Source organism: Meles meles, chromosome 6, assembly GCF_922984935.1.
Source record: "Meles meles chromosome 6, mMelMel3.1 paternal haplotype, whole genome shotgun sequence".
Lineage (NCBI taxonomy): Eukaryota > Metazoa > Chordata > Mammalia > Carnivora > Mustelidae > Meles > Meles meles.
Genome location: NC_060071.1, coordinates 5,084,270 through 5,103,449, shown reverse-complemented (window position 1 = coordinate 5,103,449; position 19,180 = coordinate 5,084,270). Strand labels below are relative to the sequence as shown.

The following is a 19,180-nucleotide window of genomic DNA, read 5'->3' as shown; positions in this document are numbered from 1 at the left end:
ATTCTAGAAAGAGAACACACTGTTTAAATGGAACCACAGGGAGAGAAAGTTTTCAGAATCACCCTTGGCTAGACTGAGATAATGTACTTACTAAATAACAAGAAAGTGCGAATCACTTTAATGATTCATATGCTCTGCCCTCGCATGAGAGCTCAACAGCAATGCTCCCCGAAGTTACTGGGGTGCCTGGGGGGCTCAGTCGGTTACACGTCTGCCTTCGGCTCAGGTCAGGACCTCGGGGTCCGAGGATCGAGTCCGGGTCAGGCTTCCTGGTCAGCAGGGAGTCTGCTTCTCCCTCTGCCTCTCCCTGCGCTCTCTCTCTCTCTCTCAGCTAAATAAACAAAATCTTTAAAAAAATAACGCCTGCCTAAGTTACTGCATCTGGTTATACAGAACATGTAGTATGTGCGACAAGACGCTTCTGGGACAAGAGAGTACAGCGTCTACAGAACGGGGCCCCTGCATAGGAGGGGTTTTTGCCATTTGATGGGGGAACTTGAGGCCATATCCACGAACTTACACAAACAGCATAAGGCTGCAAATGCTGAGAGTTGGAAGAAGGACAGTTACTCTGTGCAGAAAGGGAGACTCAGACAAGCAGAAAAGAGAGTGAAAGACGATGTAAGTGACGGTATAGCAGCTTACTACAAGGGAGCTTAATGCCGGATGAATTCAAAGTCCGAACTTCCCACGTAGGGAATACCAGGCCAACACAATATTTACGGTCTCTTTTTGGAGACCGTGAACAGGGCACTAAAATTAATGAACACGTGGAACTGATCTCCAGTAGGCTCAGACTGGCCGGCTGCAGAGAAAAAGGCGAACGGTCACCCCAGCAAAGGGAACCACTGACTTTGTTTCTGGATTCCGGGGATGGCCATGAGCAATATTCGACAGGGGTGAATGTAGGGCTTGCAAGTGACTAAATATGGTGGGAAAATGAGAAAATCGAGGTGACTACTCCTTCAAAGAACAGGTGCAATCGGGAGGGTTTGTTTGCAGGTACTGCCGTGAGCGTCAGTTGAAAGAGGGGACAATCAAGTAGAAGTGTCCGGAGAGAACAGAGAGACAGAGACGGAGTGAGGACAGGCATTTGCAAACGACTCGTAGAGACTTACTCGCTGGGAGTGAGGACAGTGGAAGAGTCACAGCCCAGAGGCCATGCGAGGATCAAATGCCCACTTGAAGTTTCAGCAGTCCTCATTCTCTTCAATCCCCCACACTCACAGTGACACTCCCAACTTCCCCCTGGCCCAGCCAAATCTCAGCTTCTAATTCCATTCCACACCAAATCAAACATCTCTGGCATGTCTTACATTCTCTAAGAGATTTTAAAACGCATTACATTTACTAATAAAAAACTGCCCAGCTGTAAGTCTTAGGTTTTAGCACTAAACCAGACAATATAAAAACCGACAACATAAAACCTCTCTCCCAAAATAATCTTTATTTTTTGGTTAAGAGAGAAATTCAAATATTTCTGAATAATTTGATTACTTCTCAGAAAAATTTAGCTGTTGCTTCCAATGAGAGCATCCAGCAAAGGAGGAAAACCAAAACTGGGTGTGAAAATATGCAAATGAGGAAAATATTTAATGTTTCAAGTGTATACGGAGGAGAAACGTGGATGGCTGAGGATACAAGTACAGGTCGGGCAAGCTAGAATCACAAAGACCCCCAGGATCCCAACACCGGGCAGCGAAGCACACGACTTCTCCGGACAAGCCCCAGAAAGGTTGCTGCAAAAGCAGAGCGAGGATGGTTAGGCCAAGCGGTTAGCCCCACCCTCTGCAGGTGATTAGGAGGGAAAACATGGAAAGAGTAGCAATTTTCTGCCATTCTATGCACGGGGGAACTGCTTCCACACTCCGCGGCTCTGAGAAAATCTCAGTACAGTACAAGCCTCACAGGCAGGTTCAAAGAAGCACTTGCTAGCCTAATGGGCCAAGTTCCTTACTCGGTTGAGGTCATTCAGAGCCCACATCCAGAATTTAAAGGCTAAAGCCTAGTTAAGGGATGTCGGATGGCACTATTCTCCGCGTGGGAGAGCTTCGTAAGATTAACTGTTCTTAGCTGTAAACTGTGTCCATTTTTTAACGCTGATTCCATTAGTGTTCAAGTGTGGACTGATTTCCACTTCAGCTGATTTCACTCAGCTGAACAAATAATAGAAGCTGCTCATTTAGCCCAACACAGAAAATCTGCTTACTTTCAGGTTTCACATTAAATACAAGAAGAGAACAAAAAGAATCCTGAGTATTTTGTACTTAAAACACACTGGCTTGCCCTACACTGGCCCTTTCCCTAATTGCCTCAATATGGGAGGAAGAAAGACACAACTGGCCTTTGCATTCACTACTTTAAACTTTTCCTCCTCCAAGTCTGCACGAGAGAAAAGTGAAGCCAGGCACTTAAGAGAACAGGCTTTGGCAAATGAGAGTTTTAAAAAAAGCAAGTAGCTCGCTCGCCTTCTAGCACCTTCCTCCTGCTTCCTCCATATGCTGAAAACCCCTGCCATCGTGTAGAAAGGACTGAGAGTGTCTCAAGTGCAGAAAAGGAGAGAAGCCTTTACAGCACAGTGAGGTTTTCTGAACCTTTCAGCAACACTAACTGCGTTTCTACACATCTCAGTCGCACCCCAGCAAAGAATCCATTTTATGGCTAAGAGATTTCCTATGAACACCAACGGCCATTTCTGCTCCACAAAATCAAAAACAGACCAACCAAAAACAGTTGTTAGTATGAGGACAACATTCTTAGCTGCAGGACTGCACACATCAAAGCTTTTATCTCCCCCAGAGGGTGCTAAGAACCAGCAGAAGGCAAAGCTTTCCCGACAAACACAAGTCAGGGATAAGGGGTTCGATATGCAAAGTCTTTTATTTAAAATTTGAAAAGTTAAGACTTACGACCACCTCCGTATATGCCATTCCCATCTTATACGGAGGAATGACGGTTCCAAACTCGTGCAGAGCTGCGTTTTCCATTTCCAGAACTCTGTAGGCACTTTGGAGGTGAAGCTTGGCTTCAAAATACAAACACTGGGGGCTTTGGCTCAACCTTTTAATATAAAAAATTCACTGATGTACAAAAATGTGAAAGGGTGACAATGACAACATGTGAAATCCTGTGATTGAGAGTCCCCTCGAGTGCGCGTCGCAGTGCCTGTGCACCTGCCCACACGGGCCCTGGCGTGGAAACAGAAACTAATGCAAACGTTGCTACCCAGAAGCGCCGACAGGTGCGAGCTGCACTCCACCGATCACAGCCCAGTATCTACGCCAAACATTCAGGAACGAAAAGTACGGCATCTTCCAGGAACAGCAACGCAGACGTCTTACTCACGGTGGACCAGCACGAATAAACCCAGCAAGAAGAGTACTGCATACTAGAAAACAAACACAGAACACGGGTCAGGGAAGCTTTTCGAAGTGTCCAAGTCCTCAGAGTTCAGTCATGAGCTGGCTCTTGTGACCGTGACCAATTGCTAAACCAACCGATCCGTCTGTAACCCATGTGACAGTTTCCAAAAGGAAGCAAAGGCGCGCATGTTTAATGAACCGTACAGTGTAGGCTCTTACCTTAAATTTCGGATAGTCGTTCATGAGGATCGTCACAATCCCAATATAAGGAACAAATCTAAACAGACAAGCAAACAGAAAACAGGTCAACACAGAACTCCCCTGTAGCCAGTCTCATTTACCGAACAGTCTCAGCGTCTTCCAGCGGAAACTGATTTGCAGTCTACCGAGCCCATTGGTGCAGACTCTCCTATTGGGTCCTTTCAACCACTCATGTGACAGGGAAGTTAGGAATATCACCATTGTACAGATGAGGAAACAGATGCTCGTGCCCGAGGTACGTGGTTTCGGTGCAGGAGGACCGGTACCACACCTAAGGTCTCGGGCCTCCAGATGGGGACTCTCAGGCTACAGGCGGATTCAGTGCTCGCGGCTGGGTTTGTTGTCATAACCTTCCAGGAGCGGCCAATGTCGCTGGGCGACAAGGCAAACACAGCCCGATCACTACAAGGTACTTCATGTTAAGCGTCTAAGAAGTGAGCGTAAGAGCTCCATGCAGTACTTAAGATTTCGCTACCCTCTCATTTCTTAGCCCCCTGTAATCTGGCTCTGGTTCTCCTGATCCCAAACTTCGGGAACACTTTAAATCGCCGCGTGCAGCAGACCAGTCTCGCCTCCCGTCTTCCCGTTCATCTCTGCAGAATTTGACTTTGAGGACCACGAACTTCCCTTGAAATCCCTTCCCCCCTTGGTTTCTCGAACACCCCACAAATCTATTTCTCCACCTACCTCTTGGCTGCTATCTCTTCGTGTTTTTCACTAGCTCTTTCTTTCTCCTTGCCCCTAAAGTTTATCCCCTTAAACTCGATAAAGATAAAACCATCTGTTAAATAATTTCATACACCTGATATATTTCCTTTGGAGTCTTTATCACATTTTTAAAAATTACATAATTGGTTGCAAAACTAGCTGTACAGTGTCTGTCCCTCTAAGTCGACTCTAAGCTCCATAAGGGCAAAGACGACGGCAGTCTTGCTCCCACTGTATCCTCAAGGCTTGGTGTAACCCTGCACACGGCAGACGTCTGGTAAACACTGCCCGACAGAATGTCTGGAAGTCCAGGCCTCTTCTCTTCCTCTCCCTTGGAGAGCTCATTTACTTCTGCACTTCACTTCTCCCCCCCAACAGAAAACACTCCTTGACCTCGCAAGAATTCAGGGGAGAAAGGAAAGGCTGGCAGGGTACCAGCACTGTGGGAGGAAATGGCCGTGAGTAAATGCACAACTTCCTTCTTTCTCCTCCTCTTTTCCTGCTGGACTCTAGAATGGGCCCAATGATGCTGACCTAGAGCTTGTCCTAGAGGAGGGAGGTCCGGCTGAGGTGAAGACGGAACTGCGCGTACTTTAAAACAGCCCAGATATTTCTATTCAGCGCATCCACAACCTGGGCACTGTCGTCCCAAAGGTGCACAAACAGAAATCACCTCCCACATAACACCTCCATCATCAAAGCCGTAGGCAAGCTTGAAAAACAGAAATTTTGTCTTTGGTGCACTTCCTTCCTTTAAAGAACTCCTCTTACTTCCTGTCTCCTGTCCTCACCCCGTCCTGCCCCTCTCCCTTCTGGCAGCATTACCAGACCATCTCCTCCCCGCCACCAACCACCTTTCCCATCCCCAAACTTCCATTCCGCAAGCTGATGCTTCCTAAAACCAGGCCTCCTTTGTCAGAATCACTCGGAGAGCCCGTTACAAACGCAGACTGCTGTATCTTCCTCACATTTGCTGAGTCGGCGCAGCCGTGGACATGGGGCCCAAACAATGCTTCTGCACACGACAGCGCCAGCAGCTCAGCTCTAGCTGGGGGATGCCTGCAGCAGGCACGTGGTGGCAAAGAATATCCCCTCCTAGGACCCATGCTTTGGTTCCAAGCCCTGGAACCTCTCAGAGCTGCAAAATGACAGTCCCCACAGGACAGCAGAGCTAAGCTCTCGGAGGGTAGACAGCAGCTTTCTGTGTCTTTAAACACGTATGTTCTCTTTGTAATACAAGAACTTATTTGTCTCACTTGTGAGATCTTCATAAAAGCAGTAGCTTTCAGTGATCGGAAGTCATCTAATTTAAGAAGGTGAAGGCAGATGCCTCACGGTGAGATGCAGACTAAAAGCTATAAAAGTATCAGGCTGCTGATTCTGGTCTGATGATCAACCAGCAGCCACTCGCACAGAAAGAGACTTTTCGCTGTTTCCTCCACGCAGTACCCCGTGCCCCGAGAGCCTTGAGCTCCCCGTGATCACACAGCCTGGTCATGAGTTACCCGTGGAGACACTGTCCCTTCTAAGCTTGGTTTTCTCTTGCCCCACTGTAAGAGAAATGGAAGCAGCTGGGTCTTTAGGAAGAATGTAAGCGAATAACAGGACAGGCAGTCCAAAGTCAAAGAAGGGATTTAATGATTTGTCTCACTGTTTCCCTCCGCGGACAGAGACAGCAAAAGGCTGCTTATCAAGTACATGACGCTGCCGTCATTAGTCACCCTCAACTCAAATCAGCTGCACTTTTTTCCTACTCTGCTTGGAGAAAGTCTGCTAAAGGCGAGTTGACAATAAGCGGAAGAAGGTTTAAAAGAAGTCAAACACGCCGCCCACAAAGGCAGCTCCAACAGCAGCCCGGGCCCAGTGACCATCTAGAAGGCCGAGTGCGGAGGAACACATGCCCCTGGGAGGTGCTGGTGAGGAAAGGGCCTCCGTTGCAAGAACCACCTGCTGATGTTTGGAGAAAATAATTTGGTCAGACGTTGAAGGGGCCTCTCTCTGGGAAGCCTGGACCCCGGGGGGCTGACTAGAAGAGGATCATTGTTTCTACCCCCAGAATAATCAGTTTCAAGGTAAGTAAAAGGCGCATCTTAAAAGCCTCATCCGTAAAACTGGTCTTAGTCCCCAGAGAGCTCAATGACTCTACTTCTTCCTTCTCGGGCTCGTCTCTCTTCCTGGTCAATAGTCTCTGTTCCCAGCCTCCGGCCGGTCTCACTCTCCTCCTCTTGCTCCTTTTCTGTCACTAACAGCTCCTCCTGTGTTTTCAACCTTCTCAACGGAGAAAGAATCACCCCTTCTTCGACATGTAGCTGGTTCAGTATTAGTTTCATTTTCTAACACTGTTTTTATTACACACTGAGACATGCACAAAAGTCGAGGACGAGATGCCAGGTGAAAGAAGCCAGACGTAAATCAAGACCACATGTTGTGAGATTCCGTTTAGATAACACGTCTAGAGACAGAAAGGAGATGATGAGTGGTTGCCAGGGGCTGCAGGGAAAGGGGATGGGGAGTGACTGCAAATGAGTATGGAGTTTTCTTTTTGGGGTGTGAACATGCTCTGAAATTAGACAGTGCTGGCAGCTGGGTAACCTTGTGGACATAATAAAACTCACTGAACTGTACACTTTTAAATGGTGAATTTTATCTCCTAATATATATGAATTTTATCTCAATAAACTTGGTTTAGCTTGTTTTTACTTAGGGCCTTCGGCCTCAGTGTAAAATTTTTTAGTTTGCAACTGTTTGGAAAAATCTGTTTTTACTGTGTGAAGACACTTGTATCACAGTCACAGACCGGTCTGAAGAAAAGCTGTCCTCAAGGTGTGGGTACAGTCTGACTTGGAATTACCAGTTTGTGCTTTATAAACACAATCTCCGCCAAAGGCAGTGCTGTGCCCCGCTATGTGTCCAGGTAAGTGGCGGTATGATCGATGCAGAGCTGTCCAGGTAAGAGCCAGCGCTCCTGCTAGGTGGCTATGGATGTCCCAGACATTTCTACTTCACGGGAAGTTACTTAACTCAGAGAGTACCAGGCCACTGCCTTTTTTTTTTTTTTTTTTTAACTAAAAGCCACAAAAAGACCTATATTTTCAATGTCGGGATTTTATTTTTGTAAAGATTTTATTTTTAAGTAATCTCTACACCTAATGTGGAGCTCCAACTCACCCCCCTGAGACCGAGCCAGCCAGGTGCCCCTCAATGCTGGGAATTTAGGAATAATATTGTATGTAGTTTGAGATTAAAAAAAAATTCTTCAGAAAGACAAGTTACTTGAGTGAAAGCCTGGCTCCTCTACCCATGATGCATCTTCTACCCAAACAGGGGGCCAGAGTGAGCAGACAGAACTGGATTAAATACCTAAGAATCAAGATCCACCACATAAAGGGACGCTCTGTTATACTGGTTATAGTATAAATAAAACATACGGCAAAATTTAACAAAAGCCTTAAAGTATGCATAAGTTTCACCCAGTAATTCCACTTCTGTGAATTTACTGAAGAAGTGATTACTGGGCAGAGGCACTGAGATGTAAGATGTTCATTATAACATTATTCACACACACACATACACATAGAAACAGTCGAAGCATCTACCAATAAGAGACCAGCTAAATAAAAATATGGTCTATCCATTCCATGGAATAGCGTACAGCTATGAAAATGACGGTATGGAGATACGTCTTTTGATTTGTAAAAATACTGAAAACTTTGGGAATAAAAAAAAGTGTTATAAACAGCGTGACTATCTCTCCTCACACAGAAAATGTGTTTATGTATGTATACATACATATGTTATCTGCATCCTTTACATAAAGACTAAAAGAACCTAAACCAAAAAATTAAATACTTATAAAGGGGGAGGGGAAGGAGAGCTGTGACTTTGCCTTAAAAAAAAAGAATTGGGGGGGCGCCTGAGTGGCTCAGTGGGTTAAAGCCTCTGCCTTCAGCTCAGGTCATGATCCCAGGATCCTGGGATCGAGCCCCGAATCAGGCTCTCTGCTCAGCAGGGAGCCTGCTTCCTCCTCTCTATCTGCCTGCCTCTCTGCCTACCTGTGATCTGTCAAATAAATAAATAAAATCTTTTTTTTTTAAGATTTTATTTTATTTACTTATTTGACAGAGAGAGATCACAAGTAGGCAGAGAGAGAGAGAGGAGGAAGCTGGCTCCCTGCCAGGCAGAGAGCCCGATGTGGGACTCGATCCCAGGACCCTGGGATCATGACTCGAGCCGAAGGCAGAGGCTTAACCCACTGAGCAACCAAGGCGCCCAATAAATAAAATCTTTAAAAAAAAAAAAAAGAAAAAGATTTATTTTAGAGAGAGAGAGAGAAACTCAAGCCTACTCCCTGCTGAGCTCAGAGATTACACAGGGCTCAATCCTATGACCCAAGCTGAAACCAAATCAGATGCTTAACTGACTGCACCATCCAGATGCCCTCTGACTTTGCTTTTAGATGACTGTTATTTATGTTTCTATGTGAATCTGTACATTACAATTAAAAGAAAAACAAAAAGACTCAACGAGACTGATGAGTCTGAATAATCACATTAGCAGCATCTTGGGAACTGTGGGAGATGGGAGCATCATTTCTCAGAAGCACTGATGATCTGGTTTGTATTATAAAAGTGTGTCTGGGGCACCTGGCTAGCTCAGTCGGTGGAGCACGTGACTCTCGATCTAAGCTTGAGCCCCATGTTGGGTGTAGACACTACTTAAAAATAAATTTAAAAAGTACGTTTAGGGGTGCCTGGGTGGCTCAGTGGATTAAGCCGCTGCCTTCGGCTCAGGTCATGATCTCAGGGTCCTGAGATCGAGCCCCACATCGGGCTCTCTGCTTAGCAGGGAGCCTGCTTCCTCCTCTCTCTCTGCCTGACTCTCTGCCTACTTGTGATCTCTCTTTCTCTGTCAAATAAATAAATAAAATCTTAAAAAAAAAAAGTACGTTTAGCGCCAACATAGGAGGTATGCACACAAAAAAGACAAAACACACTGGTGCTTGTTCTGATCCAACCTCTCTGGCCCCAAACCAGCATCTCTCATGCCATAACTGAAGCAGCTTCTACTCAGTACCGCACACTGACTTCTCTGTGGGAGGAGAACTGGTCAGTGCAGTGGCCTGATCTCTAGCAGAATCACTCTGAATTCCGTGTCTACAGAAGGAGCAGATGTTCTGACAGGGGTGAGAGCCTGTGAGGCATCTGAATAGTGAGACCCAGCAGCTCCCCACTTTCAGAAGTACGATACCAGTAACTCTGGCGAGATGGTTAAGTAAGGGTGGGCTCCGGGGTCGGCCGGCCACTTACCATCTTCAGTGTGGCCTTAGATAAGCAAACTACCTCGCGTTTCCTCATCTGTAGAATGGAAATATTAGGGTTGTTTTGTGGTTAAAATGAGGTAATACTTGTGAAGAATTTAGAATGAGTCTCTGGCACGTAGGAAGCCCTGGTAAATGTGAGTTATTGTTAATACTATTAATAACATGAAGGTAGTAACAATTCTATTACATCCTCATGTCAGTAACTTACAATTCCTGTCCTCCACTGATCTGTTCTCCTGATAAAATCTGAAATAAACAGGCTTAATATAACTTTTCAATTTCATTTGACCCCAATAATTTTAAGGCTAGAAATAAAAACGGTATGAAATAAACACGGTAAATTGATTTAGATGAATACTTTCAGTTGCTGATTCAGTAACTACTTCAGAAATACATTTCAGGGAGCAGGATCAATAACTGGTCTAGACCCCCAAACGAACACGGTTTAGACTCAGAGTACAAGAGGGTGCCCAATAACATTTCCTTTTTTCTTCCCCCAATAACATTTCTTGAATGAATTAAATAAACGAATTTTTAAAACTGTCACTCCGATCCATCATCTCATCACTAACAGTCTACTCTTTTGCTGTGCCCCATCTCCTCCCCTCTGGAGCAGTATCCCCCCAGTTTTAGATGCATTTTAAGAAGGATGCTTTTTCAAAGGACTCAAGGTGATTTGGCTGGTAGAACCAGGACCAAAACATCGTATTTAATTGTGTGTGGTCAAACGATATGACTGGGGCCACATTTCCTGTGCCATGGAAGAGCTCAGTAAATGCTCCCCTCTCTACTTACCCCCTTGCTCTCCCCACGACATCTTTCTTCTCTAACCAGTGTTGTCCTTGTTTATAGAGGCCTCTATCATCAACGGCATTATTATCTCCTTTGGTCAAAAACTTGATATGTCCATTTTGCCTTAAAAGAGCAAGGGGAAATAAAAGTGAGGGAAAGCCAAGTCATGAAGCACAAAATTTCCACAGCACCAAAAATGCTGTGGCACTGTGTATTTTATCATCATTCCGAATATCAAAATGATTATCTACTTAGCTAAATGGATGTTCCTAGCTGTGTTTATACGAGGGAAAAACCAGAAACAAGCTGAAAGTCTAACATTCAGGAGTTGAAATATGTAAGCGTTGAAGACAATGTCACAGAAGAATAGTCAATGACGCTGGAAGATAATACACATTTATTAAGTGAAGAAAAACTTAGACAAATACAAACCACCGATTTTCTGTAAATACAAAAGAGCAAAGGAACACATTAAACTACCCCACATGATATAATCCACAACAAATGCTAAGGAAACGACAGAATAACTTAGTTTCTTCAACCAACAAGTTGTGAGGAACAAAGAAAGTTGGAAGAATTTAGAGCTTAAATAAAAAAGATTATAAAGCCTTATCAACCAAATGCAACCAAGGACTTTAAGTGAATCTAGATTCAAATAAACTGTTAAAAAAAAAAGCTATGACACAATTGGGAATTTGAACAAAGACTGGAAACATAATGATACAAAGGTATGGTTGTTCTTTTTTGGGGTGTAAGCACGCTAACTGTAGTTATATGTTTTTTAAAAGCTCATTGCTTATGCTACATAGATATTTACTAATATTCACATATGACATGACATCTAGGATCTGATCCAAATAATACAGGAGGGAGAGTGGGAAGAGGTGGTAGTCGAAGTGGGGCAGACCTGGCCATAAATTCGTAATTACTGGGACTGGATGAGAGCACATGGGATTCGTTATACAGCTCTGGGTACTTCTATGCACATTCGAAATTCTATTTATTTATTTATATTTTATTTTACCTTTAAGTGGGCCAACATGGCACTTAACACGACTCTGAGATTGTAAGTTGCAGACTCCACTGACTAAGCCAGCCAGGCACCCCAGAAATTCTCCATATTTAAAAAATAAAATGAGGGACACCTGGGTGGCTCAGTCAGTTAAGTGTCTGCCTTCAGCTCAGGTCATGATCCCGGGGTCCTGGGATCAAGTTCCACAACAGGATCCTTGCGCAGTGGGAGCCTGCTTCTACCTTTGCCTGCCGCTCCCCCTGCTTATGCGTGCGCTCTCTCTGACAAATAATAAAATCTTTAAAAAATAAAAGAAAAAATAAAATAGTGAAAAAGATCTAAAGTGACAGACCAAAGTATAAACAGTGGCCATCTATGGCTTTCTTTAGCTTCTAACTTTTCTCTTCTAATTTTTTTCTTCAAAAACCATACATTGCTTTTACATGCCAGGGTTTTTAGGAAAAGCAGTTTACTTGATCAGGAAATTATTAGTTTAATTCTGCTGAAGAACAGGAGGTTGGGGCGCCTGGGTGGCTCAGTGGGTTAAGCCTCTGCCTTCGGCTCAGGTCATGATCTCAGGGTCCTGGGATTGAGCTCCGAATTTCAGAGAGCCTTTTTGCCCCTCAACCCCTGCCGCCTGCCTGCCTCTCTGCCTACTTGTGATCTCTGTCAAATAAATAAATAAAATCTTAAAAAAAAAAAAAAAAGAACAGGAGGTTTCTAGTAATTTTAAAATTTAATTGAAAGCAGAGTATATTTTACTGTTTGATAAAGACTATCTTAAAACTAATTCAAGTGCGTTTGAGTTAAGTACTACACAAAGAAGAAAATTAGCCTCAGACTCCTACTGACTAACATCCACTTAGATTCTAAGCCAGTAACTGGCTCACGAGACATGAAATGTGCAGATAAACTAAATTGGAAGGTGTTGCAAACACCAAAAACAGTTAAGTGCAAAGAGTCACATTAAAAATGAGATTCTAGTTAGAAAAAACTGCAAATATATACAGAGAAAAATAATCCTTAGCTGACAACTCAGTGAGGGAAAGAGTGGCTGAAAACTTCAGGAGAGTGGAAGAGGGCAGGTGCCAAGCGGGGCAGCAGCAGGAGCAAAAGGCAGGAGCCCAGGAAGGAAGAGTGCACTCAGCCAGGAAAACAACAGCGAGCCCATGGAAGCAGAACAGGAATGTCCAATTTCAGGAAAGGAAATGGGAGGGGGGGTGGAGAAGCTCCCCAGGAAAGGACAGGGACGCTCCAGGAGGCTGGGGCTCTCCTCAAAGACTTGATCTGCCAACAAGGCAGACACACACACGTGTGCACACACACATCCCGAAGCTCCCCGCTCCGGGACGGTGACGGGAGACACCGCTAGAGCTGGTGAAAAGGCAGGGTCTCCGTCTACGGAAGGGAGCGGCAGCACCAGGAGCCGCTGTCAAACCTACTCCAGCACTTCACCGCTCACGGCCCCAACACGGACTGATGACCCATGCATGCCGGGCATTCCCCCAGCTACCACGGGGACCAAATATTCAATACCATCCACCTCCAAGGAGCTCTGCGTGCTTGCAGTTTAATGCAACCATCATAATACCGTGATGTTAGCAGGGAAGAATGAATCACTCTCTAGGTAAGAAAAAGTAAGACCCAGAAAGCTAAAGGGGTGCAAAACACACTCTCTGCCCAGAAAGAGCAAAGCTGAGGACTAAGTCATCCCAACTGCAAACTTTCTCCTGCCAAATATTTGACCACATGCCAGCGTTCACCATCATCAAACCATAATAGGAGTTTAGTAAGTGCCCCTCAGAGAGGACTATAAAATCAAGCAGGAATTTATATGTGGGAAAAGTGTCATCATTAAGAGAGACTTGACTAGCAGGCTAATGTGAGAACTACCCAAGAGAATTAAGTCAACTGAGAATATTTCAAAGTGATGCCGTCTCTTAAATGAAAACACAAACCTCGCTACGTCCTAGCTCTTTCCTGACTCGTTTCTGTTGGAAGAAAATGGAAAACGAGAGCAGATAGGGGGAGAAGGACTCAAAGAAGAGATGTTCTGCCGTCTGCTGGAGCATGTGTAACCTTGCCTGCTGGTGTTATAAAGGGGGGAAATGTATATTTATAAAACAAAGAGTGAATTACCCAAAATTTAACATTTTTTCTGGGTGTTAAGGTTGTATGTGATTTCTGGTTGCTATATTTACCCATTTTATTTATTTATTTATTTTTAAGATTTTATTGATTTTACAGAGTGAGAGAGATCACAAAACGGCAAAGAGGCAGGCAGAGAGAGAGGGGAAGCAGCCTCTCTGCTCAGCAGAGAGCCGGACTCGGGACTTGATCCCAGGACCCTGGGATCATGACCTGAGCCGAAGGCAGAGGCTTAACCCACTGAGCCACCCAGGCGCCCTACCAATTTTACATAGCATTTTATTATATGCTGTATAATAAGACTATTACAAGATGGAGAGTCAATGTACGAAAAAATGAGCTTATTCTGATATTTACAAATTTACAAAGGCACTGGACATAAGAAGCAGGTGGAGAAGGAAAGGAGGAATGAGACCAAAGAGAGAGGTCAGCTGAATGACCTCTTTCTTCTTCTCAGAGTTCAGGATTTTATTTATTAAGACAATATTCAGATGAAAGAAATGAGTAACAGTGCGAAAACTGGCCCGAGGAAGTTCAGGGCACATTTACTAAAGCACTTCAGCCATTCTGGTTGTTACTTGGTCTCATATTTAAGAACACTATTAACACTACTAAATCAAATGATATTCACAATCAGGAAATTGAGTCCCCGCAAAAGAAAAACGGAAATTGGAAGCTTCAGAGTATTAACTGCATCTGTTATCTAAGCAGACCTTCAAGCTGAAGGCATCTCAAGAGTCTGAAATGAAATCACCAAAAACCCTGGATTAGTAGTGCTCCCTGCTCTTCGGGAAGCCTGCTTCTCCCTCTGACTGCCACTCCCTCTGCTTGTGCACGCTCTCTCTCTCAAATAAATAAATAAAATCTTAAAAAAAAAAAAAAGCAGCAGTTGACAGTTCCTTCTTCTCTAGGTGGAGAAAATAAATGACTTTAGAGGGCGGGGTAAGAATAAGATACGGTTTATTCAGGGCTCCCTCATTCTCAAGAAGTGAGATCACTGCCTCACTGTTTCCCTTCCCCTCCAGGTATCCTCCAGGACACTTACCTTTTCCTTCATTTCTTTCTTTCCTTCCCTCCTGAATGTTTAACTAGAAATACTACAGAGGTGTAAGGGAGGGGTGAGGAATGTGGAGCTGGACAGGGAAGCAAAGGCTCCAAACTCACAGAGCTTATAATTCACCTTCCTACTCTTCATACCGCAGATAAGGAAACTAACCCAGAGAGGGAGATTTTCTGCTCATTGTTACACCCCACCTCCACCTCCCGGTGATTCTAAAGGTTTCACGTGCGTCCCTTCCAACTCTAAAATGCAAGGGTTTATGTTCAAAAGAGTTACTAAGATTTTAAACATTTTCTTTCTTTCTCTTTTTTTTTAAGATTTTATTCATTTATTTGACAGAGAGAGAATCCAAGCAGGGGAACAGCAGTGGGAGAGAGAGAGAAGCAGGCCGCCGCTGAGCACAGAGCCTGACTCGGGGCTCCATCCCAGTACCCTGGGTTCATGACCTGAGCCAAACGCAGATGCTTAACTAACTGAGCCACCCAAGGCGCCTCGGATTTTAGAAATTTTCTTTGGAATTTAGAAATTCCCCACACTCAGCCAGTGGAGTGCACAACTCTTGATCTTGAGGTTGTGAGTGTGAGTCCCATGTTGGGTGTAGAGATTACATAAAATTTTAAAAGAAAAAGAATTTTTCTTTGAAATTTGAAAAAGTTGGTAAATTTATTCTTTTTTTTTTTTTTTTAAAGATTTTATTTATTTATTTGACAGACAGATCTCAAGTAGGCAGAGATGTAGGCAGAGAGAGAGGAGGAAGCAGGTTCCCTGCTGAGCAGAGAGCCCGATGCGGGCCTTGATCCCAGGACCTTGGGACCATGACCTGAGCCGAAGGCAGAGGCTTTAACCCACTGAGCCACCCAGGCGCCCGGTAAATTTATTCTTATTGGATATTGGATATGTCTGTCAGATTGCCATACAGCTTTTTGGGTTTTTTTTAAGGATTATGTAGGGCTACTTCATTAATTACATTAGAAGATTCTGTTTGGAATCAACCTTCATGTAGTTTTTTGGGGGGTGATACACAGGGCTATGGATCTCGTTGGGAAGTAAAGGAAACCAAGAAAAACTTCCAGAAAAAGCTTCAGAGAAATAAATGAATTAATGAATAACTATTTAGTTTTCCAAATGTTCACCAAACCTTCAGATAGTCATAAAAATGGATTGGAAGAAGGACTACACATTTCCCACTCTTCTTATTCTTCAGGTTATCAAAATTAAACACTGCAAACACTAAAACATGTAAAGATCTTAAAACAGAGAAGATACAGTTTGCACGTACTTTTCATGAATCTTCAAGACTCGGTGAACTATAGGAATCTCTCGTCCTTCTATCCTAAAAACAACAATTTCTCCCACTCGGATGGGATCTTCAACTCGATTTGTTAAAAAGAGAAGATCTCCTCTATGAAATGCTGGCTCCATGCTGCCACTGAGAGGGAGAGAAGAAAAGAAAACAAAAACTGTGAGATTAAATTTACTTTCAAAATTAGATACTCAACAAAGCAATCGTAAGTATCACCCTTGGAGTGTACTCACTACTTTAACCGATATATCAGCACTGGTGTGTGTTGTTCCCAAAACATGGTTTCCACAGACTAATGAGTTATACAAAAGTTTCTTTAGTTATTAGCCTTTACTGACTAGATCCGTTTTGAGCATTACTATTCAAAGGAGCTTAAATCTTGAAAAGGGCAGTGTTACTAATTCCTTAACCTTTTAGAATTTCAAGTGACAAATGGAATATAAAAGAATGAACTTTATAATCACTGCCCTTATTCTCACCTCATCTGAAAACACTAAACACATTCAAATATTCAAATGAGAGCTGGATCGCCTTCTGCCATTTATAAAGATACAGACCAAGATGACCTTACAGTTTTGATTTCAAGAAGGAAAAACAGTTCACCAAGTCAAAGAATAGTCAGCTACAGAGATAAAACTTCTGTTAATAACTTACTTATTTTAAAAAGAAACACATGAAAGAAAATCAGAAAAAAATGCAGAGATTTTTGTTTAAGAATTTCAGAAATGAGGAAAGGCTTCAATTCCATGGTAATGAGGACAAACTTCTAGAGTGTTTTCTCACCTCTCCCCTGTTCTACCCTATACCGAGTTCTTCAAAGAGCCCAAGATATTTGCATAATTAATGAACCTTTTCTTGCTATGAAGAAGTAGCCCAACAGTATTATTTTCTCAAACTCAAGCTCTAGTTTTCAGTAATAGATTTACTAAGAGAAAAATAGATAAGGGTTTAAATCCAGTTTAGGAATAACGAAGAAGTCCAAACATTTCCATATAAGACTCTGGTACCTCAACATAAGAGAATATGGCAGTCATTCCCAAACTTACTAGACTCACCTAGGGAACTTAAAAAAATAAAAATAAAAATCCCAACGTCTAGGTCATAGCTCCAGCCATTTAAATCAGAATGCCAGGAGATGGATGGCAGACATCAGTATTTTGTAAAGACCCCAGGTGACTCCGATAGCAGTATATAGGGAACCACTGGGGACATGGATTTTCAGTACATGTTCATTCTTAAAACTTTTGTTAAGATTCTTCAGAGTACAATGAGTTCCCTTTTTCAGAAGTTGTTCTGAAAATAGGACATGTGTTTGGTGAAAATATTAGAGAAAGTATTTTAGACCTGTGGTTTTCAAGTTTTTCCTTTGATTGATTTTTAAAATCAGTGACATCCTTTGTTTAAATAAAACCTTGCTTGAAAATTATATCAATAAAACACATACAAGCTGAGCTGCTATGGTTTAATGGCTCATTTATATTGAGCACTTACTGTGTACAAAGTGCCATTCTAAGTTGTTGTTTTTTTTTAAAACCATCTTCAGAACTCTATGATGCAAATACTCTTATTATCCCAACTTTATGGACAAGGAGATTGAGGCTTAGAAAGTTGTAAGGTTATAAATAAAAAAAAAAATGTTAAAGGTAAGATTTGAACAGAATCCACTCTCACTGTGCTAACCTGACTCTTAAGCCCCTCAAGAGTTTTCAGCGGGGAATTTCATAATCACATTTACATTCATCACTTCAGAAGGCATAGAGTATGCAGAGGACATCTAAGTAACTATCAAATTAATGAGTAAACCAGAAAAGATCAGAAGGTAGACTGGGAGACCAGCTGTCCAGGCTATTAATTTTAATTGAATTCTTGGCAATCATTAATTGTGTTATTAAAAATATGGACACAGGAGAATTGTAAGGAGACACATAAAGAAAAGGACGCACATACGGAATTACTCCAATCACGTAAGAAGTAATAGACATGAAAAAAGAGACTAAAATGTTAGTAGTGATTATATCCCAGAACTATGGGAAACTTCATTTCATTTAGACTTTTTCCTATGTTTTCAACACTTCACATAACGAAAATATATTAACTTTTTCAGATTATAAAAGCATATTTTTAAAGGTCACTACAACAACCCAGGCAGGAAATGAGGAGGGCCTGAAATAGAACAACAGTAGAGAAGACAACTATAAAGTAGAAGAGACAACGAAAATAACCAATCTGATGGCCAATCGGAGAGGACAGGAAGAGGTGATCAAGGATGACTCCTGGATTTTTAACAACGGTGATGGAGCAGATGGCAATGATAGTCACAGAAACAGGAGGAAAGAGAACAGGTGTGTGGGAAAAGGAGATGAATTTTACTTTTACTACATGGAGTTTCATTTTATTTTATTTTATTTGACAGAGAGAGTCACAGTGAGAAAGGGAACACAAGCAGGGGGAGTGAGAGAGGGAGAAGCAGACTTCCTGCTGAGCAGGGAGCCCGATGTGGGGCTCAATCCCAGGACCCTGAGATCATGACCTAACTGAAGCAGATGTTTAATGACTGAGCCACCCAGGTGGTCCCACAACATGGAGTTTCAAGTGCCCCGTCAACATTCAGATGATGTCCAGTGTAGGGAGAAAACAAGAGTCTAGATTTCAGGGAAGAAAGCTGGATGATACAGGGGTGCCTGTATCTGTATCAGTGGGTTAAGCATCTGCCTTCAGCTCAGGTCATGTCTTCAGGGTGCTGGGATCGAGCCCTTCATCGGGTTCTCAGCTAAAGGCAATCACTCAACTTAACCAACTGACCCACCCAGGCACCCCAATAAATCAAGCTTAAAAACAGGGCACCTGGGTGGCTCAGTGGGTTAAGCGTCTGCCTTCAGCTTAGGTCATGATCTCAGGGTCCTGGGATAGAGGCCCGAATTGGCCTCTCTGCTCAGCAGGGAGCCTGCTTCCCCCTCTCTCTCTCTCTGCTTCTCTGCCTACTTGTGATCTCTCTCTCTGTCAAATAAATAAATAAGATCTTAAAAAAAAAAAAGAAAAAAGAAATCTTAAAAACAAAACCAAAACAGTGTGCAGTGAGAAATACTGCACATTACACCGGGGGGACACTTTTTAAACATTAAATTCTTAGTAAACTTTTTACCACTGCCTGACTAAAATTTTAAAATGAATACATCAATTATAAATTTTATAAGAAGCTATACATAGACCACTT

General features: G+C 43.0%; 1 protein-coding gene across 1 annotated transcript in view; it reads right to left on the bottom strand.

The window, feature by feature from the left end:
• Window positions 1-2,861: 2,861 nt before the first annotated feature.
• Window positions 2,862-19,180, bottom strand: part of SEC11A (SEC11 homolog A, signal peptidase complex subunit) — a 39,574-nt gene continuing 23,255 nt past the window's right edge. Inside the window, exons 3-6 of the mRNA XM_046009845.1 lie at window positions 15,943-16,092; window positions 10,447-10,566; window positions 3,582-3,639; window positions 2,862-3,388 (exon numbers count right to left, since the gene is read on the bottom strand). Of these exons, the coding sequence (XP_045865801.1) occupies window positions 3,338-3,388; window positions 3,582-3,639; window positions 10,447-10,566; window positions 15,943-16,092 (379 nt within the window). The 3' untranslated portion in view covers window positions 2,862-3,337. The remainder of the gene's footprint in view (window positions 3,389-3,581; window positions 3,640-10,446; window positions 10,567-15,942; window positions 16,093-19,180) is intronic.